Raw genomic sequence first — 22918 nt, 5'->3', positions numbered from 1 at the left:
AACATTTCCCTGTGCTGGTCACTAGAGGGAGCAATTCTCAAAATTGCAGCATTTGCATGTGGTAAAGCAACCTCATTGCTTTATGCTGCAAAATTGGAGACACACTCGCTCTAGTGTGCTCAAACAATCGACCCCTCCTTTCTCCTGGCTAGTGCCAGGAGAAAGGAGGGGGTTGAATGTTCAAACCTCCTACACTGTGTGCCGCCATTTTTTTTGAGTGTAGGAGGATAAGATACAGTGGTAATCAGACAGTATAACACGAACCTACATACACAAACATAACTTAGCTGCTCCCTCCGCTCCTAGTCCTTGCTTCTGAACATATGGACGGAAGCCTCGACCAGAAGTAGTCATCTTACTGTCCGGCCGCGGCTTCCGGTCCACATGAAAATGGCGCCGGATATCGCTCTGCCGAAGACCTTCCTTTTGGTCTGTGTGGGTGCGGCACATGTGCCATTCCCACACAGACGGCGTACGCTATAGTGAATGGAATGGCTCCCGTTCGCATTCTCTACGGGGATGTATGTGCCGTATTCCATCTCTGTGTCGTTAATCGACACATACAGAGATGAAAAAGAAAATGGCAGCCCCGATAGAGAAGTAAAAGAAAAAAAAAAAATGTAAAAAATTTATTTTAATGACATACTAAAAGCAATAACAAAAAAAAAAGTTCTCGTAAAACCTTCCCTTTAATGGCATAATTTAACAAAGTACCAAATAATATACTGGGAAACTGAAATTTTTCTGTGGAGTAGAAGACTAAAATAAAAAAAGTGGATTCCTCCGTTGTTTTCTGGGTTTTGCAGTTACGTTTACTGTACTGAAAAACGACATGCTAACTTTATTCAGCAGGTCTATACAATTACAGCGATACTTTAGTTGTTTTTTTTAGGACGTACTATTTATAAAATGAAAAAATTCTTTGGTGTCGCGATATTCGTATTTTTCTGACACTGGAGTGGTGTGAAGGCTTGGTTTTTGTTGCAGGCAGCGCTAGAGTTTTTTATGGTACCGTTTGGGGCTACGGATCAATTTATTACTTTTTATTAAAAAATTGGGGGGGAGCCAGGTGACCAAGAGAGAAAAAAAATCTGCCATGGTGATTTTTTCCCCCCCCCCCCCCCCCCCAACGGCGTTCATCTGGTGGGTTATATAGCATGATATTTTAGTAATGCAGACTTTTAAAGATGCGGCAATACCAGTTAGGTTTACTTTTTTACGTTGCTTCAGGGGAATAATTAGAAAAAAGTTTTTTAAGTTCATATTTTCTTTTTCTATCCATGATTCAAAATTTTAACCTGTTTTTCACCTTTTTTTTTTAGCCCACCCTAGGGGACTTTAACAATCAATGATTTGATATCTAGTACAATACACTGCAATACCCATTTATTGCAATGTTTTTTACAATTTACCGGCTTCAATTGCGCCCTGTCTCTTAACGACGAGCGATTGATATGTCACAAGCAGGAGCTAGTTTCCGCATAGCCACGGATATATCAGTCGCTCTGATCTCGTGGGTACTGCCAGTGTACCCACGCGATCAGTGGCAGGAGCACGGCTGTAATACAGAGCCAGGCTGCTGCCCCAACTGCTGGAATCGAAGCAAACTCATATTCCGGCAGTTTAACGCATTAGATGCCGGCCGCGGAATCTAATGCGTTTGACAAAGGGAGGGAGTTCCATCTGTCAACCCATCGGAGCCCCCGCAAAGATATCACAGGGTGCCGTTGAGTTTCCATGGCAGCCGGGGGCCTAACAAAGACTCCCCGATCTGCCTTCAGCAATTTGCCCATTAGGCCATGCCAGATGGCCTAATAGATTGCCTGTCAGTTTTACGCTGACAGGCAAAAAGGCTTCGGTATACGTATTATACTAAAGCATTAGATCTGCGATCAGAAGATCGCAACGCGAAGTCCCCTAGTGGGACAAAAAAACTGTAAAGTAGTTCTAGTTTATGAAAAAAAAATTGTTTACAGTAAAAATAAAATAAAACTATTTTTTTCCCAAAAAGTGGATTTAGAAAAAGTTAAAAAAAATTAAAAATAAAACACATACACATATGGTATCGCTGCGTTCGTAACGACTCAAATAATAAAGTTAACATTAATTAAACCGCCCGGTGAACGGCGTAAAAAAAAAAACAATGGCAAAATTCCTTTTTTATTCCCATCATAAAAAATAAAATAAAAAAAAAAGTTAATTAATAAGTTCCATGTACCACAAAAATACTACCAATGAAAATGACACCTTGTCCCACAAAAACTTTCCACTGAGGGGTTAACTCGACAGGAACCTCAGACGGAAACCCTCAGAGACGACGAACGCTGATGTGAACAGGCCATTAATGGGGCTCTGTCACCAGTTTATAACTTGATGATTGGTGACTAATCATTGGTCAGCGTCACACACTTTTCTTTACACTGCCCACTTGGTGAAAAGTAAAAAAATGTCCAGTTGGGCATGAAGAACAAATTTGCATAAATCGTAATAAGTTCATAACTTCGTCAAAAATAAACGTTTTAAAAGAGAAAAAAAAACAGTAGTTATCTACATCAAAGTGTCTATTAGGTAGGAGATAGGGCAGCTATAAACTGGTGACAGAGCCTCTTTAAACCGATGTTTAAGGCTGGATTCACATATTGCGTATGTGTTGCAGATTTTGATGCAGATTTTTGAGCCAAAGCCAGAAGTGGCATAAAAAGGAATGGGAAACAAAGGAAGAACTTCTACTACTACTTCCTACTGGATCAATTTCTAGCTTTAGCTAAAAAATTTGCAACAAATACCACCTTTCCAATAAGAAATAAAGTCGTTATTTACAGATCGGGAGATCAGATCGTCTCTACCAACTCCCACAGTACAGTGTAAAAAAAAAACAAAAAAAAACACTTAACTCATTCCTGCACCACGCTGTGCATTTATGGAACGGGGAAATGTATGGCGTGGGCATTAATAGCAGGTGTCCCCTGTAATATGCAGCTGATGTCCCGATGCAACAGCCGGAATCAGAGAGAACTTTTATCCTGGCAATTTAACCCCTTTAGATGTTGCATTCAATAGAAACTTCAGGCATCATGTTGGGCTGCCAGGTCACTTTACAGTTCCCCCTGAATATAAACTATAACAATTATAAACAAATGTTCTGTCTCTGTCTTTAAAGCCTAGTTCACACTGAGTTTTTTTGGCACGGATTTTGACAGAGAAACAGTGTCAAAATCAGCGCCAAATAACGGCCAATATAGCCCGTAATGGATTTCAATGGGCGGCAGAAGCGCTTTTTTGTTTTCTTAGCGGTTGAAATCAATGGGAGGCAGAAAAAAACGGCGCCACTCATTTCCAAGCGATTTTGGTTGCGCTTTTTGCTCGCGGTCCTTGCATTAACTTCAAAGGACATGGGTGAAAAACGTGTCACAAAAGTGCAAGCAGGTAAAAATCTTTTGAGACCGTTTTTTTCTGCCTGCAAAGAAAAAAAACAAAAAAAAAACAACTTAGTGTGAACTAGGCCTTATTGGGTTTGTTCTAGGACAGGTTGGTGTAGTTCACAGCCAGCACTGTGCCTTCATGACATAAATTCATCTTGACACATTCTGTAATGTCCTGAGCAAACTAAGAACAATGACTGGATAAATTCGGAAAGCAGGGGCCACAGAGGTGATCTCATGGCAGCAGACAATCCAGGAGCACCAATACCCACAGATAAGGTCACCAGTGACTGGTACAATGTTCACATACTAGAGCACTTGAATACATAAGATAACAGGCCCTTTCCTCACATATCGGGTGTGTATTTTAGGGCCTGTTCACACCAGCGTTGCCTTTACGTTTAGGGATTCTGTTGGAGGGTTTCCGTTGGGTAAAACGGACACGAAGGTTTCAGTTTGCCTTTCCGTTAAGCGGTTAACCCGACGGAAACCTCAGACGGAACCCCTCAACGTAAAGGCAACACTAATGTGAACACAGCCTTAGGCCTCATGCACACGACCGTATTTTTTCCCACCCGTAAATACTGGCGTAAATACGGGTCCGGTGTCACACGTATTCGACCCGTTTTGCACCAGTATTTACGGACCCGTGCCCGTAAATATGGGTCCGGTGTCACCCGTATTTACGGGCACGTTTTTGGCGGCAAAATAGTACTGCACTAATCGGCAGCCCCTTCTCTCTATCAGTGCAGGATAGAGAGAAGGGACAGCCCTTTCTGTAATAAAAGTTAAAGAAATTCATACTTACCCGGCCGTTGTCTTGGTGACGCGTCCCTCTCTTCACATCCAGCCCGACATCCCTGGATGACGCGGCAGTCCATGTGACCGCTGCAGCCTGTGATTGGCTGCAGCGGTCACATGGGCTTAAACCTCATCCAGGGACGGCCAGGACGTCGGGCCGGATGTCGAGAGGGATGCGTCACCAAGGCAACGGCCGGGAGACCGTACTGGAGGAAGCAGGAAGTTCTCGGTAAGTATGAACGTCTTTTATTTTTATTTTTTACAGGTTGCTCTTTATTCTGATCGGTAGTCACTGTCCAGGGTGCTGAAAGAGTTACTGCCGATCAGTTAACTCTTTCAGCTCCCTGGACAGTGACTATTTACTGACGTCGCCTAGCAATGCTGCCGTAATGACGGGTGCACACATGTAGCCATCCATCATTACGGGAGCTCCATAGACTTCTATGGACTGTCCGTGCCGTTATTACGGCCTGAAATAGGACATGTTCTATCTTTTTTAACGGCACGGGCACCTTCCCGTAAGAAAACGGGAAGGTACCCGTGGCCAATAGAAGTCTATGAGCCCGTTATTACGGGTCGTAATTACGACCCGTAATAACGGGAGTTTTTACGGTCGTGTGCATGAGGCCTTAGACAGCGGTTTTCTTAACGACTTCTTGCTCATGGTTGGTCTGAACAACAACGCCTTAAAGGGGCTTTCCCATCTTTGACGATTATATGCTGCTCCCTCCTCTGAGACCCGCACCTCACTTTAGAACGGGGGCCCGTAGACCCTTCCATCTTGCCCTCACTGCTCTCTAGCCACTGACGGAAGTATAAAAGCGGTAGAGCTACGCCGTTACCGTAGCTCCGGAAACAACATAGCTTGTCAAGATACACCGTTTCCATAACTCCCATTCGAGCTACGGAAACAGCGTTGCTCAGCAAGCCCTGTTATTTTCATACCCCCGACCACCTCATCAGTTAATGGCCCAAGAGAAAGGGAAGGTAGGACAAGGGGTCAGGGAACCCCTTTCTAAAGATAGGTTTGGTATGCGCAACTATCGGACGTTTATGGAATATCCTGTGACTATCGCTATCGGTCTTCGGTTAGCATCTGTTAGAGCCTCTTTGCGACACAAACGAGTGTATCTGTTGACAGAAAATGGTCTAAATTGTCCTTCAGCCGTCCATGATCTCTAGTGTATGGCCAGCTTTAGGCTAGTCCTCCACAGAACAGCAATAAAATCACAGCAATACCGCAACTTCAATATGGGAGATTTATGCAACACCAGTCTTAATATGGAGATCACTGAAGGAAGATTTGCTTAAATTTTTTAAGTCACACATCGTTTAAATCAAGTGCTCTAGGGGAGATGTATGCAGAGATGCGGCTTCACTTGGCGAGAACGGCTGATCTGAAGTTAGAATAGCCTGACACGGCTGATCGCCGCGGGGGATTCTTTTGTCTTCTCTTGTATCCTGTATACAGAGAAGCTGCATCTAGCGCTGAAACCTGTACCTATCAGGTCAGCAGCACTGACGGGTTGCGTGTCTCCGACGCTTTCAGCGCTAGATACAGCTGCTCTGTATACAGGATACAAAGCAGCTGTATCTCAAAAAGTAAAAACTGATGTTAATAAAAAAGTAATTAGAAAGTTGCACCAAACACACGGATTTCAAAAAGGTGTACGTAGCCTTTAAGGTTATGCATATTAAAAAAAAAAAAAAGCCATAATGCTGTTCCAGATCAGTTGTACAGTGCATCGGACGAGCCCTATTAGTTAAGTTATAATGAAAACCTTGACAGACTAAACTTTTGCTGGCAAGAATACCTCTTCATGCAGTCAAAATTGACAGAACCCTTCACTGGGGCTCACAACAGCAGTGTGAACTGAGCAGAAGCCAGTTTTCTGGGGTTATAGCATTTAAATACATACAAAACAGCTGTATCTAAAAAAAAGTTTAAATATTTTTTTTATAAAAAAATACTTAGAAAGTTGCAAACACATTGATAGACATTTTTGAGAAAATAAATTAAAAAAAAATAAAAAAAATATTTCAACGGTGTTAAAAGGCTTTAAGAAGGGGGGAGACCGTGAGATATCTCCTTTATGGACAAAGAGCTAGACCCATGATGGGAACATTATAGTACACTTCTTTTCGAGTATACAATCAGATATAGGGCACGCATACGATGGGACCAAAGCTCATCTCCAGCTCATAACTACCAATAGGCTTTGTCTGGAGATCTGCCAGTAATTCCTATAATATATATTTTTCTCTATGGAGGGAGTACTTCTATTATGGGGTTACTTACTATAATATTTTTAAAATAGCTAACAAGTATAAAGAAAAACAGCACTTTAGTGAATAAAAAGGAAAAAAAAAAAGCCTCAAGTCATAAAATGCAGAGCTTGTATAGCCCAACAAAACAAAAACAACATTAGAACATACTAAAAGTCACTAAACTGTCTGGTCATCAGGGAACCTGCAGTATTTAGCAGGTCCTGTCACCTCTCCCGACAGGTCTGTTGTAGTAAATACTAGCATTACCCATAATACAACAATTCTGGGGCATCTGTTCTTATTACTCTACCTTGTGCCATTCTTCTGTTATTTCTCGCAGAAACTTATGAATAAATTGACAACTGGGTGCTACCAGTTGGGGGGAATGTGTCCCTACACATACTGAAAGGCCAATCAGCGCTGACAGTGTGAGACTGTATGGACACACCCCCTTGACATGGTAACGCCCAGTTGTCAATTTAGTCCTAAATTTAGGACGTATATAAAAAGGTATAACAACGGCACAACGCAGAGTTCTAAGAAATTTTTGTTAGAATTATAATTTCATGGCGAGAACAAAGAAAACCACCACATCAGGAGGAGAGGTGACATGTCCTTTTAAGGGGTTAAAAAGGACAGCTACAAATAAATGAATGAACATATAACTTCTTAGAGAAGTGTACAACAAGCTATGTTAGGCTGTAGAGGTTAAAAGGCCAGACACTTGAGTGTGAGCTTCAGGCCTGTCAGTGATTAATCCTTCAGGATAAAACTGCTGGGAAACATTCTTTTCTTCGCTGCGTATAAAAAATATGCATTGTGGATCACTAAATAACAGAATCGCCAGCCTATGTAGCAAATACCTTTCCATATAAAGGAATTTTAATCACTATGGAGCACGTGTGAATTTCTAGGCTGAACTCAAGAAATCAACTTTTGGCAAGAAGGCAACCTCCATCTGAGTCGAGCCTTCTCCAGATGGCCAGAAACATACCAGTGCAGTGAATTACAGTAACATTCTTTTTTTGTTTGTTTGTTTGTTTGTTTTTAAGGGTGCGCCCACACGTAGCGCATAATATAACAAAAGAGAAAAAAAAAAGGACCAAAAAGGCACTGCTAATAAAGGCAATGGGCTCTGCAAAGTTCATAATTTAATGTGAGTATACAGGGACGACAGGCTACGCGTTTCAACGCCGGACCGGCGTCTTCATCAGGCCAATACAGACAATGCGACTTACAGCGGTTTAAATACAGAAAGAGTAAATTACAATTAACTGCAAGACGAAAAAAAACGCCAAAGTCAAAAGTCAAATGTCATTCATTGCATCTCATAAAAAATCTCATCCACACGCGGAGTTAAAAAAAAAAAAACGCCCAAAAGAGCGGAAAGTGACCAGAAGTGTGTATTCTCATCTGCAGAACATCAATTTCAGTATTTTTGCATAGAAAATCGGAGTCTGAATTTTCTGTAGTGTTAAAGCTACATGTGAATGCAGCCAAATAGTGAGGATTGCAGCAATAGATAGTACCTGAACCATTAATACTTGGTCAAGGCAACCAAGCAAACCAGAGCCCACGGTTGTACTAACACCAGTTCACAACTGGACACCACATAAGACTATACAATCAAGGTTGTAACCTATTCAGGATGCTGCAGATAGTCATGATTCAGTCACATTTCAACTCCGATGGTGATTTAAGTCTTGCACCCATAATAAGGAAATTAACAGATTATAATATAAATACCAGTCCTCCGTTACTTGGGTGTAGTCCATTCTACAGAATTGGAAAAAGGATGAATCCTGAAAGCAACTTTTTGGGAAAACGGGTGACGATATGGTGAGCAACGCTCAACTTGCAGACAGTTCCATCAATGTACACATTCATGCGGTTGCCATACGGAATAAACTGTACATGTACGAATTGTACAGGATGTATCCGGAAAACAACAAGTTCACTGCATCTGCCGCCTGCTCTCTACACCGCATGCTATGTGGCGTGGAGGGAGCAGCCCCCCACATGACAACTACACCGAACAATGCTTGAGGTCTGAGTTCCTAGAACACCTTCTACAGAAAGCCATCCAGTAGCACATGTAAAATGAATATGCAGTAATAACCTAATGCGTTTTATTTAACTTATGAGTGTAAAGGTTTTTTAAATAAAATAAATAGTAATTGAAAGCAAGATGTCGGCTTCAGAATGCGCTATGGAGCAGATTTACTAAGACTGGCATTTTATGGAGTGCGCCATAATGTGCATCTTTTAACGCCATCATACGGACGTACAGCTGTTTATAAATTCCCCCCATTGCGTCTAAACTACTCACAACTTTGAAGCTCTGTTTGGGGTCAGAAGATGAAAACCTGTTGTGTCAGCAGGACGTGATCAAATGAACCTGACTTTACAGGAAAGCGCTGATACTTGTGTCACTATGCCCTAACAGACTGATGTCATCAGGCAGCTACCTCAGTCTCTCCAAGAACCACAGATGCTTGATCATGGTGGAAAACAGACTGACGACATCAGACATTGTCCTCTGGAATTTAAAGGGCTATTCCCATGTAATAAAGTGATGGCATATCAATAGGCTATGCCATCACTTTATGATAAGTGGGGGTGCGATCTCTGGGACCCCCACAGATCCTGAGAATTAAGGGGCTGCAGCTTTAGTTTATCACTGCGGCCCCTTCTACATTTTCCCTGCACAGCGGTTCTACTGACTACCCGGACGTACAGGGAACTGCAGCCGGGTCCATTCACTTGTGCAGGGAAAACCAGTGAAGGGACTACAACACTAAGCTAGAGCGAGGCTACCTTCATTCTCAGGATGGATGCGGGTCCCAGAGGTCAGATACAGCGATATGAAATCACTATAGAAGCTGGAAATACCCCTTTTTAAGGGTGAGGGGGGGGGGGGGGGGAATCAGTTTTCTTCATGAATTTCAGTTGTCAAGAACGGAGCCGCACGTCAGTATCAAATCCGCCATTTTAGACTACAGTTCTAAGACAGGGTGTCACCTACAATTCACGGCATTAACATGACTTCAATGTTTCCCTATGGGAAAGTAGCAAGCAACCTTTCAAAAATCAGACTTATGATACCATTGCAAGTTTCTTGCACCATTGAAGTTGTATTTGAGTCCTGGTGATGCCACAACTGTACAGTGAACCGCTGGTGAATCTGTGCCACTGTGGAGCCCTAGCCTAAGAGTATAAATTTCTCAATATTATCAGCAAAAAATGCTTTTTCAATACCATTTCAGGGCTTTTCCAAGGTTTTTTAGGCAGCTATATGTTTTTCTCAGCCTGTGGAAGGGTCAGCTTTCTAAGCCCTAACAAGCTACAATGTGGGGGTACGGCTCCATGTAGCGGCAGCCGAAACTAATGCCAGCATGCAATGGTGAATGACCACATGGAAAAAATGTAAGTGAATAGCGTTCTAACAAACCTTATTCACTCTCAGAATAAAAACTTAAAAGCAAATTCTAGGCATGCAGCGGAATTTCAAATACACAGCATGTCCGATCTGTTGCTCAAATGCAGAAGACTTAGCGCAGATTCATTTATTGCTAGGCAAAGCATGAAATATGCAGGTATAGCTGGACCATAATCTGAAACGAAACCCGCATGTAACACATTTGGTTTTCATTGTAGATTTGTGTGGATTCTTAGCCCCACTCAACAGCTTCATTTTTACGTGGTTTGTGAATCCTCCTCTAAGGTAAAGTGCTTGTGCATGTACTGCCCCCCAAAAAGAAGCATCAGTAAGTACAGTGCCAACAATGCCGGAGATGTCCCCATAACCAAGCCAGCACAACTCTCTCCCTTTTGGGGTTACAGTAACAGACAATAACTATAGTATACTATTATCTTCATATCAGCACCAGTAATAAGCACAATGAGGGTATTATATCTAACTGTGCGGTCATATTACTGGTACTGCAATGTCTTGCTTTGCTGCTGTGTTAGGGTATGTTCACACGCAAACGTAAAATAAGTCTGAAATTACGGAGTTTTCAGGCGAAAACCGCTCCTGAATTTCAGACGTTTTTGCAAGTGCAGGCGTTTTTCGCGGCGTCCATTACGGACGTAATTGGAGCTGGTTTTCAATGGAGTCAATGAAAAACGGCTCCAATTACGTCCCAAGAAGTGACATGCACTTCTTTGAGGAGGCCGTCTTTTTACGCGCAGTCTTTTGACAGCAGCACTTAAAAAAAAAAGCCCATCTGCACAGAACACCGTAAGACCCATTGAATTCAATGGGCAGAGTTTTGCCGACAGTTTTTTCGGCCGTAATTCCAGGCGAAAAACACCTGTACTACGGCCGTAAATAGGGCGTGTGAACATACCCTTAGCGGTACTTATTATAGCACCGGTAACAGCAGCAACAAAAAGTTACTTGGCTACTAAGCTTTTTCATTTAGGAGCCTAAGGTGCCCAGGTAAAAATCAAATAAATACTAGGTAAAGTATCTATCAATACTTAAAGAGGCTCTGTCACCAGATTCTCAAATCCATATCTCCTATTGCATGTGATCGGCGCTGCAATGTAGAGAACAGTAACGTTGTTTTTTTTTTTTAAAAAAAGGTTCATTTTTGGCCAAGTTATGAGCTATTATATATATATATATATATATATATATATGCAAATGAGCTTTGAAATGGACAACTGGGCGTGTTTTTTTTTCGTATGTCCAACTGGGCTTGTATTGCGTTTTTAACTGGGCGTGTTTACTTGTTTTACTAACTGGGCGTTGTGAATAGAAGTGTATGATGCGGACGAATCAGTGACCAATCAGCATCATGCACTCCCCTCCATTCATTTACACAGCAGCATCACGTTCTTACTAGAACAATGTGCAGCCACATACACAAGTGTCCGGATAATGAATATACATGATCTCCAGCCTGGACGTCATGTGTATTCAGAATCCTGACACTTCTGAATCTTTTCTGTGAGGTTCCAGCAAGCCACGCGTAATCTCGCGAGATTACGAGATTTAGTTTCCCTTGCTGGAAATCTCACAGAAAAGAGTCAGAAGTGTCAGGATTCTGAATACACATGACGTCCAGGCTGGAGATCATGTATATTCATTATCAGGACACTTGTGTATGTGGCTGCACATTGTTCTAGTAAGAACGTGATGCTGCTGTGTAAATGAATGGAGAGGAGTGCATGATGCTGATTGGTCACTGATTTGTCAGCATCATACACTTCTATTCACAACGCCCAGCTAGTAAAACAAGTAAACACGCCCAGTTAAAAACACAATACACGCCCAGTTGGACATACGAAAAAAAAACACGCCCAGTTGTCCATTTCAAAGCTCATTTGCATATATATATCAAATAGCTCATAACTTGGCCAAAAATGAAAGTTTTTTTTTAAAAAAAAACCGTTACTGTTCTCTACATTGCAGCGCCGATCACATGCAATAGGAGATATGGATTTGAGAATCTGGTGACAGAGCCTCTTTAATTGAATTGTGTCTTAATATATCTTTTTTTACTTTTACAAAAAGAAAAAAAATGGAGAATCGTATAGAAGGTTAAAAATAAATTTTTAGGCCATACTGGCCAGTCCTAACTGTAGTACAGCATACACAATCCGTACACCTTTTTTGTGGTGTTCAAAGCGAACGTAGATAATGGTTGTAACAATATTGTACCCTAGGGTGAATGATCAATCTCATTAAAATCAAATTAAAAGACCGGTAATAAACATTAAAACGTTTCATAATCAGTTTTTGCTGCCACCCAAGTGACAGGGCATGTGATCCATCATAGCCACGCGGTAATACCACAATATTGGATCATCACAAACTAAGAAGATCTTATTAACTTATGACCCCGACTGCTGAGAAGGACATCAGATCAGGAGAAAGCGCTATGTAGTTCCACCCGCAAACATCCTGCTGACCTGATGTGGACAGTCTCCAAATTTACTGGGGTCTTAGTTAACATAACATTCTACTTGAACTAGCACAGATACAATGGCCTCCTATCAATATTGTATTATTCTGTCAGTCGTCTTTAAAATGGAAACAAATGTATGTAATGTTGAATGCAATTTGTTCACTTTGTTGCATTTTATATAGGAAGTGTTGCGATCTTGGTTTGCAGATGCAACGAACCTGATGTAGTTGTGCTCTCTCAACTCTAATGTAAGCACGTAGTCAAGAAGATCAGCTGCAGCTTTCTTCCGGCAGGATGGGTGTCTGAACACACGCCGTTCACAACATAACAATTGACATATAAGAAGGATGGAGAATAATTGGCAGTTCTGCCGATCAGATTGACTGGATAATTTGTTAGTATATCATATAAAAGATTTGCGGTACGAACGCGTAGCTCAATAAATCTTTTATATGATATATTATTAAATTGTCCAGTCTAGATGATCGGTGGAACTGCCAATTACTCTCCAACCTTTTTATATATCAATCACAAAGTCGCACACACAGCCCAACAAAAAAATTTTTGGGGATAAAAATTCTTAATAAAATCACACAGACAGTATTTGTTCTTTTCATCAGAAATACAGCAAATAAGTGGTGCATGGAGATTAAACATGTGGGTCAATATGTATGGACTGATGCAATGGTATCTTCCTATGTTAGAGCAGAAAATTCAGAGTATAATGCCCCCCATAGCTGCTACCACACAGAATAATGCCCCCATAACTGCCCTCCACACAGTAGAATGCCCCCATAACTGACTTCCATGCAGCATAATGCCCCCATAACTGCACCCCACACAGTATAAAGTCCCCCATAGCTGCTACCACACTGTATAATGCACCCACAGTAGCCCCCATAAGTGCCTGATAAAAATAATATACATACTCCCCTAAACCCGTTCCAATGACAAGTGGAGTAGATCGATCTGCTCCACAGGTCTGTGCAGCTCGCAGCAGACAGGCACAATGGAGTCACTGCCTCGCGTCTCCCCTGCTCTACCATTGGATTCAACAGTATCTGCATCCTGAAGATGCAGTTTAAACCGGGAGAAAATAATTGATAAAACCGAAATTCTTCAAAGGACGTCGATTAATTGCGCTGAATTTTTATTTTATTGCCCAGGTATATATTCTTTATATAGAATACTGCTATGTTACTGTATAGTACATAGGATCGTGGAAACTGTTTCATTATACTAGTATAAAGACATATCTGTCCTAATAATATACAAAATATAAATTAATACAGTGCAGCAGCTCTATATACAATCTAACGACCGTGTGTGCCTGTCCGAGTCCCGTCAGTGATCCGAGGAATGATAGGACATGCTCTAGCTTTCCTCGGATCAGAGTCTTGGACCATTTTTCATGGACCCGATTCACCTGCTAAAGTGAATGGGTCCGTGAAGACTATTGGGTGCCACTCGGATGCCGTCAAAAACGGCCCGAGTGGCACAATGGTCGTGTGCATGATGCGTAAACAGACATCGAATACCAATATTGGGGGGCTACAAATGCCAGCTGTCAGAGAAACTGCATTATGTGTAAAATGATAAGGGGTTTCCGGTCAAAAGTTACATAAGAATTGTGCTTAAAGAGGCTCTGATTATAAATGCCAATCTCCTACATAATATGATCGGCGCCGTGATGTAGGGAATAGTGTTTTATATTTTGAAAAACCATCAAGTTATGACCTATTTTAGATTTATGCTAATGTCTTTCTTAACAGACAACTGGGCGTGTTTTTACATTTTACCAACTGGGTGTTGTACAGAGGAGTGTACGACGCTGACCAATCAGTGTCCTACACTTCTCCACTTCTCATTGTTCCAGCCCAGCTTCTTTCACTGCACAAACACACTAACAATGGGCTGGAACAATGAGAAGTGTATGACGCTGATTGGTCACTGATTGGTCAGCGTCGTACACTCCTCTGTACAACGCCCAGTTGGTAAAAAGTAAAAGAACGCCCAATTGGTCTTTAAGAAACTCATTAGCATAAATCTAAAATTGCTCATAACTTGCTCAAAAATGATTATTTTTCAAAATAAAAACCACTGTTATCTACATTACAGCGCCGATCAGGACCTTATAATCTGGTGACAGAGCCTCTTTAAATACATCAGATGTACAATGCATTTTTAATTCCTCTATTAGCAAATGTATATTGGGGGAAGGGGGGGGGGGGTCACACTTCTGGCCAACTTCACTCAATGCATTCATTCCTGTGACGGTGCTTTAGAGACACACATTCTCTGCCTTCCTTTGTGAAAGTACAGGAAGCGGATTTGCACCCATAAGGATCAGATCTGTGTAAAATATCAGCGTGATCTCACATACATTGCATATATCTGGCCACAGATTTATTGATCTCTGCTTTTACACCGGAGGTATTCAAGACACAATGACTAGGACTGCTTCTTTTTTTTTTTGGGGGGGGGGGGGATGCACGCCTGTCAATTGCAGCTAAGCTTCATATACTGCCACATTCCTAAGTAATTATGTGTCTTTTTAGCTACTCCATGTTGGATTAGCCAGAATGTATCGTTTGGTGCAACACAGGACATCGCTGTAGTGGTATAGCAGGGACCTTCCAGACGTACACACTTAGGCCTCATGCACACGACCGTAGTGTTTTTCTGGTCCGCAAATTCCAGGACCGTGTTCCGTGAAATGTCATCCGCAGTTCATCCGTATGTCCTCCGCAGTTCATCCGTATGTAATCCGCAAAATGCGGATGAAAAATAAAAAGCCTAGGTAAAACATGATGACGACAGAACTCATTCCCGGTCGTCGCCTAGCAACACTTCCGCAAATCCGCAAAACTGCGGATGACACACGGCGGTGTATCCGCAATTTCCACGGGCCCATTGACTTCTATTGGCATGTCCGCACCGCATTTGCGGCCCATAATAGGACATGTCCGTAGTTTCTGCGGCACGGATGTGCGGACATGCGGAGAGCCGTGAAAACACGGATAGTGTGTATGGGCCCATAGAAATGAATGGGTCCGCAATTTACCCGTGGATTTGCGGTTGAATTGCGGACGCAAAAACACGGTCGTGTGCATGAGGCCTAAGCGTAGGGCAAAAACGTTATGTGCACTGGAGCTACAACTGGATCGTGACCTTCATAGATACTGTGTTCAAGTTGAATGGTATTTATTTAAATGCTATAACCCCAGAAAACTGGCTTCTGCTCAGTTCACACTGCTGTTGTGAGCCCCAGTCAAGGGTTCTGTCACTTTTGACTGCAAGAAGAGCGCAGCATGAAGAGGTATTCTTGCCAGCAAAAGATTAGTCTGTCAAGGTTTTCATTATAACTTAATAGGATTCGTCCGATGCCGTTTGGATGCATTGTACAACTGATCTGGAACAGCATTATGGCATATTTTAATGTGCATAACCTTAAAGGCTACGTACACCTTTGAAATATTTTTAAAGAAATAAATAAAATAATACACGTATCCCCTATCAACGGGATAGGGGATAAATGTGTGACCGCTGGGGGTCTGACCGCTGGGACCTCGAGCCATAAGGCGAACGGGGGACCGAAAGTCACACAGAGCGCTACATGAGAGGCTCGGACTTCCTGGTTCTGTGTCCGACTTATGTGTTTGGCAGCTCCATAGAAATGAATGGTAACGAATGCACGGAGGAACCCCATTCATTTCATTTCCGGGCATTATACTGTGTGGCATACTTTTGAGGGGGCATAATGATGTGTGGGGGCAGCTGTGGTGCATTATAATGTGGGGAGCATTATGGTGGCAATATACTATTTAGGTGCAGTGCCAGGGGGTATATTATATACAGTATATACAGCAGGCTCAGGGGATAAATATTAATTCAATGGTGTAGCATGCAAATAGGGGCACGGCATGCAAAAAGGGGGGTGGCCGAAATCAGTTCATTAATCGTAAATCGAGGTTACATGTTCAATTAAGGCCTTATTCACACGAACATGTCAGTATTGATCGCGCAAAAAACGCTGCATATGGGAAGTGGTCATCGGTGGGGGTCCGGGTGCTGAAGACACATTCATAGACTTTCTATGTGAGCCTATCTTCAGGCAAGCAAGGAGGATTGACCGAAGGTGCTGGTGGCTCAGCTGTAGCGCTTCTACACCTTCGTTTTAGCGACAGTGGGGGTCTCAGCACCCGGAACCCCACCGATATGTCTCTGACATATCTAACGTTTTGTGGAACTGCAGTTATTCTTAGGCTGAGTTCACACAACCTATTTTCAGGCATAAACTAGGCGTTTTACGCCTCGAATTACGCTTGAAAACACGGCTCAAATACGTCGGCAAACATCTGCCCATTCATTTCAATGGGTTTGCCGATGTACTGTGACGAAGGCGGCGCGTAAAATAACAGCATCGACAAAGAAGTGCAGGACACTTCTTGGGACGTAATTTGAGCCGTTTTTCATTGACTTCAATGAAGAACAGTTCCAAATTACGGCCGTAATTGACGCCTCGCAAAACGCGAGTACCTGCAATTACGTCTGAAATTCAGGAGCTGTTTTCTCCTGAAAACAGCTCCGTAATTTCAGCCGTAATGGACGTTATCGTGTGCACATACCCATAGGGTCAATGCCCACTATACGTATTACGTGCGGCAAATCCGCAGCATAGTAGAGTACCAGCATAGTCAATGAGATTCATGGAAGTCTCATGTACACACTGCGATATTTTTCTGGACGGAAATTGACCTGCAGTGTATTTTTTAGAATCTGCAGAACGTCAATTTATCTTGTGTTTCCCCTTGCAAACTGTATCTACCTAGTACTGCGGAAAATCGCACCAACATCGCAGCGACAAACGCACGATTAGGTGCAGATTTTACCTGAGAATTTCCTGCGGATTTGGTGTGTAAATTAAACCTATAATCTATTCCCCCCTACAAGTTAACATCAGGCCTTGAGCGGACTATCTGTTACCATAGGCATGACAGGATCTGCGAACATAACTAATACCTGGGCATATGCAGGAACATTTTAGTGGAGAATAAGACTACATTCAGTGTTCTTTGTGAGGGGAATGCGTTATTCACGCACTCAAAGCACGTCATTGTTTTTTTTATTATTTTCATTTGAATTGATGCGTAAATCACGCACAGCACACAATTTTTGCACGCCCAGTCTTCAATGGGTGAAGGTGCATGAAAAATGCACCAATATAGGACATGCGGTGAGTTTTAAGCAACGGACACACGCTGCGTGAAAACTCCTGCATGTGTGAATGGCCCAGTTGAAATCAATGTGTGTGATATTCACGCACAGCACGCGAACGAGTTTTACGCTAGTCTGAATGAGCCCTAACAAGTTTCTACAACTTCCTGCTACCTAGCACTACTATGTGGAGTCTCTGATTTATGGCACCATCATTCAAACCTGCATCTATTGCTACTTATGCCGATTTTCCAGTTTGCGGTCACTAGGCAGCGGAGGCCCATCTCATTTTGCTTTGGGGCCCCATAAATTCTAGTTATGCCCCTGATATTTATAGATCACTTGTAATTTTAGTACCCTAGAAACCTCCATATGCATCAATATAAACAACCCAAAAGGTTAAGTGTTGGCAAATTTCTGCACACATTGGCTGCCTGGAACTTGTCCAGCTCTGCTATAGTAAGAGCAATCTGTCCCGTCCGAGTCGTACAAAAAAAAAAAAAAAAGGGGGTACACCGCAAACAAAATCCAGCTTTTATTTTTCAAATACACTCAAAAATGGAAGAAGCAACGTGATTGGTTGCTATTAGCAACTGCTCCACTTTTTGACCCCACTAGCTTTTAGCGCATGTAATAGAAATATCAGACATTGATCAAATAATGATTTTGAATAGAATTAAACCCCACCTCATGTGTCAGTATTGTAAGAGCTGCCTCATTGAGGCAAAATGGTAGAATTTCGATCGATGTACAATTAGTATGTCATCAGAAAATCCGTGACAACTAACGGCTCATTAATGAAGACTGTCAGAAACCTGCTTAGAAAACCGATGGTGCTGCAGCGTGTTCAGAGCAGTTATGATAACTTTAGCTGCATTGGCTCATGTTCAGAGAGCGACAAAGTCCAGCAAAATCTACAGCTGGCAACAAATAAAGCAATTATTAACTGATAATACGTTTGATGGTGTCGGATCAGAAAATGCATTGTTGATCACGGGATTTATTAAACGCGCTTCAAAGTTTTTCTTGGTCACAGCGGATTTGGGGTGCAGATTCCGAAACACAAAGTACCAAAACCTCACCCGCATGTAGCCGAAGAAAATCTGTGTGGAACTAGAAGGAATGTAGATTATGTCTCAAATTTACACCGCACGTGAAATCCACGTGCATTCGGCAGCACAATCCCCATGTAACAATCGCAGATTTTGCTGTTAATTCCACTTCTGTAGCGTCTGTTTTGAGATTTACAGCAAGGCAATCGTAATCTCGCGAGATTACGTTGTAACCTGTCATTTAAAAACAAGATTACGTTTGCCTTGCTGTTAAATCTCAAACAGACGCTACAGAGGTGTCAGGATTCTGAATACACATCACGTCCTGGCTGGAGGTAATGTATATTCATTGTCAGGACACTGCTGTAACGTTATAGTGTGTTTATGTGGCTGCAGATAGCGATATAGCTATATCGCTATGTGCTGTGTAAATGAATGGAGAGAAGTGTATGACGCTGATTGGTCACTGATTGGTCAGCGTCATACACTCCTCTGTACAACGCCCACTTGGCCATATAGTAAAACACGCCCAGTTGCCCATTAAGAATCTCATTAGCATAAAGCTAATATAGGTCATAACTCCGTCAAAAATTAACGTTTTCCTAAATAAAAAACACTGCTGTAATCTACATTACAGCGCCGATCACATCATATACAAGATAGGCCACTTATAATGTGGTGACAGAGCCTCTAAGTCTTATCACATGAGTATACAGATATATATGAATGGATTTGAGTCCATGGTTTCCATGCATTTAGAACCTTAGGGTCAGTTTACACAGAGTTTTTCTTACACGGAAACCGCGCCAAAAAAGCCTCCCATTGATTTCAATGGGAGGAGGAGTCGTTTTTTTTCCCCACGAGCGGAAAAAACGTCTCGCGGAAAAAAGAAGCAACATGCCTTATTTTCGGACGTTTAGGTCTCTGACCTCCCATTGACATCAATGGGAGGCAGAGAAAGTGTATTTCGCTGCGTTTTTTGCCCGCCGCCCTGCAAGGCCGCAAGCAAAATACGCTGCGAAAAACGGCATGCAGGCAGAGCAAAATCTGCCTCAAAATTCCAAATGGAATTTTGAGCCAGATTTTCCACCTGCAAAAAGTTCAGTGTGACCAAATGTACTGGGTATATAAAATATATGACTGTGAACTTCTTGAACAATACCTACGTATACAGAAGATTCTTTAGTACGCTAGAACATGGCAATGCTTAGAAAAAACAAATGTAAACACTCAAAATAAAATTTTACATAGACCTATACACAAGATAAATTACACAACATTACAGCATATACAAAAAAGTGACGTTTGTAAGAGACACAGTGGTTAACCAGCCGGTGTACATACAATTAAATGTGGAAACCTGCACAAGGTAGAACACCATGGGGTCCAGGGACTGGTAAAGGGAGGGGGGGGGTTAAGTCAAGGTTTGGCTCAATTACCATATTTTTCGGACTATAAGACGCACGCAGGTTTTAGACCACAGAAAATAGGAAAAAATTTCATTTTCCTACTTTTACAAAGAAAAAAAACTATTAAAAAGATAACTTGTTCGTTTTTACCACATTTTGAAAGCCATAACTTATATTTTTTCATCGTTTGAGCGGTGCGAGGGCTTATTTTTTGCTGGACGAGCTGTAGTTTTTATTAGCACCATCTTTTGGTACATACGACTTTTTTATCACTTTTTATTTCATTCTTTTTAGCACTATAGTGACCAAAAGACAACGATTCTTGGGTTTTAAATTATCTTTTTCTACACCGTGCGAGTCAAATAATGCTATATTGTAATAGTTTAGACTTTTACGGACACAGTGATACCAATTTGTTTTATTTTTACGTTGTGCTTGGGGGAAAAAAAAAAATGGGAAAGTTATTTTTTTAACTTTTAATATTTTTTTTACACTGTATCTAACTTTTTTTGTTTTACAGATTTTATTAGTTCCCCTAGGGGACTTGAACCAGCAATCATTAGATCGCCGGTACAATACATGGATGAGTTACAGAAACAGCATAACTCGCTGAATTGTTTTCGGAACTACTATTCAGTTCTATGGGAGTTACCGAAATAGCATAGCTCAGCAAATTACGCAATTTCTGTAACTCGACCATGTACGCTGTTTTCGTAGCTACCGAGTTCCGGATACAGCGCAGCTCGCGGTGCTATGTCGTTTCTGTAACTTCCATTCACTTCTATGGGAGTTACAGAAACAGCATATCTCTGCTTCCGTGACTCCCGACCACCTAACCAGAAAGTGACCGGGAGACAGCAGAGAGGGCGCCGGGCAGGGGACAGGTCTGTGGAGGAGGGCGCCGGGCAGTGGTCAGGTCTGTGGAGGAGGGCGCCGGGCAGGGGACAGGTCTGTGGAGGAGGGCGCCGGGCAGTGGTCAGGTCTGTGGAGGAGGGCGCCGGGCAGGGGACAGGTCTGTGGAGGAGGGCGCCGGGCAGGGGACAGGTCTGTGGAGGAGGGCGCCGGGCAGGGGACAGGTCTGTGGAGGAGGGCGCCGGGCAGGGGACAGGTCTGTGGAGGAGGGCGCCGGGCAGGGGACAGGTCTGTGGAGGAGGGCGCCCGGCAGGGGACAGGTCTGTTGAGGAGGGCGCCGGGCAGCAAACAGGTCTGTGGAGGAGGGCGCCGGGCAGCAAACAGGTCTGTGGAGGAGGGCGCCGGGCCGGGGACAGGTCTGTGGAGGAGGGCGCCGGGCAGGGGACAGGTCTGTGGAGGAGGGCGCCGGGCAGGGGACAGGTCTGTGGAGGAGGGCGCCGGGCAGGGGACAGGTCTGTGGAGGAGGGCGCCGGGCAGGGGACAGGTCTGTGGAGGAGGGCGCCGGGCAGGGGACAGGTCTGTGGAGGAGGGCGCCGGGCCGGGGACAGGTCTGTGGAGGAGGGCGCCGGGCCGGGGACAGGTCTGTGGAGGAGGGCGCCGGGCCGGGGACAGGTCTGTGGAGGAGGGCGCCGGGCCGGGGACAGGTCTGTGGAGGAGGGCGCCGGGCCGGGGACAGGTCTGTGGAGGAGGGCGCCGGGCCGGGGACAGGTCTGTGGAGGAGGGCGCAGGGCAGGGTTCAGCTGTCAGTATGGCCGAAGTCCACAGTGCAGTACTACGGCCACTACTCACCCTATGACCTCGTCGCTGTAGTTTCGGGTTTTCCAGGGAGTCCCGTCGTAGGAGCCTCCTGCCCCCTGATCTCCCGGGGAAGCAGCATGCAGCAGGCTGTAGTTGAGTCCGAAGGTGCTGGCCTTGTTGTCCCGTTTCCTCTTGTTGCGGTTGGTGTGGTCGTGCCCCTTCCTCCACCCCCCGGGGCTCTGGCTCACAAGCTGCTGGTGGTTGTGGTTATTATTGGAGGTCTCCAGAGATAAAAAGTCTCCTTGCTGCGCCAGTGAAGTGGTGGCAGGATCGGGAGAAAAAGCCGGAGTCGGCCCGGTGTCCCGGTACATGGTGGCTTCACACCCTGAGGAGCTGGTGGTAGAAGAAGATCCGATATGTGCGGGGGACGAGGCCGGGCTGTTGTGGTTGAAATACAGGTTCCTAAGGCCTTGCGTCGTCTCCCAGATCTGCATCCACAGGCTATTAGAGGGGCCGAGCTGTTCTGGCTGGAACCAGGCGATCCGAGGATCCATCAAACGGAGCCTGGGGCTCCCCGTACTACCTCCCCCGGGGACGCCCTCTGCCACTTCTTCTCACCTGGACACCCTCAGCCCTTCCCCTCCCACAGTCTAACGGTCTGCACGGAATACCCCGTATCTGGCGGTCCCTGCTCCCCACTCAGTCCTGAAGAATAGTAGCGTCCTTGTCCCTACCTCTCCCGTTATCTAACCGTACTCTCCTGTCACCTCCCCTCCCTTCTTAAGAGCTCCCCCCAATTACTATCGCTTATTTCCCTCCCACACCCCTTCTATCGCTCCTTACTACCAACCCCCTCCCCCCTTGTCAGTCGCTTCCAACGTACACCAGTAAAAATAAAACTCGAGCGAGAAGCTACACTATGATAGCGGCACACCCCTCCCTGGGACCTAAGGCCCGTTTACGTGTGGTGTTCCATGCGCTCCAGCTCGGTCCCTGTCACACCGGCCACAGCAATGGCGGTTCCTCCCTCCCCCTTACTCGTTGCCTTACTACGCATGCGATTCCCACTGGAACTAGTCTCCACCCACCTCACGTCACGGGATGATCTATCAACTCTGAAGCCTATGGCGCTGGAAAGTGGGCGGTGATCTGCTGACGTCACGGCGCAGCTCTGATTTAAG

At 43.9% G+C, this 22918-nt stretch overlaps 1 protein-coding gene across 2 annotated transcripts in view; it reads right to left on the bottom strand.

Moving 5' to 3' along the window:
- Nucleotides 1-22542, bottom strand: part of TENT4B (terminal nucleotidyltransferase 4B) — a 62533-nt gene extending 39991 nt beyond the window's left edge. For both annotated transcript variants that reach the window (XM_075837518.1, XM_075837519.1), the window contains exon 1: nucleotides 21789-22542. In XM_075837518.1, the coding sequence (XP_075693633.1) occupies nucleotides 21789-22291 (503 nt within the window). In that variant the 5' untranslated portion in view covers nucleotides 22292-22542. The remainder of the gene's footprint in view (nucleotides 1-21788) is intronic.
- Between the last annotated feature and the right edge of the window lie 376 nt (nucleotides 22543-22918).

This window comes from Rhinoderma darwinii, chromosome 9 (genome assembly GCF_050947455.1).
Source record: "Rhinoderma darwinii isolate aRhiDar2 chromosome 9, aRhiDar2.hap1, whole genome shotgun sequence".
NCBI lineage: Eukaryota > Metazoa > Chordata > Amphibia > Anura > Rhinodermatidae > Rhinoderma > Rhinoderma darwinii.
The sequence above is the reverse complement of the archived record's forward strand: the minus strand, read 5'-3'. Positions and strand labels throughout refer to the sequence as shown.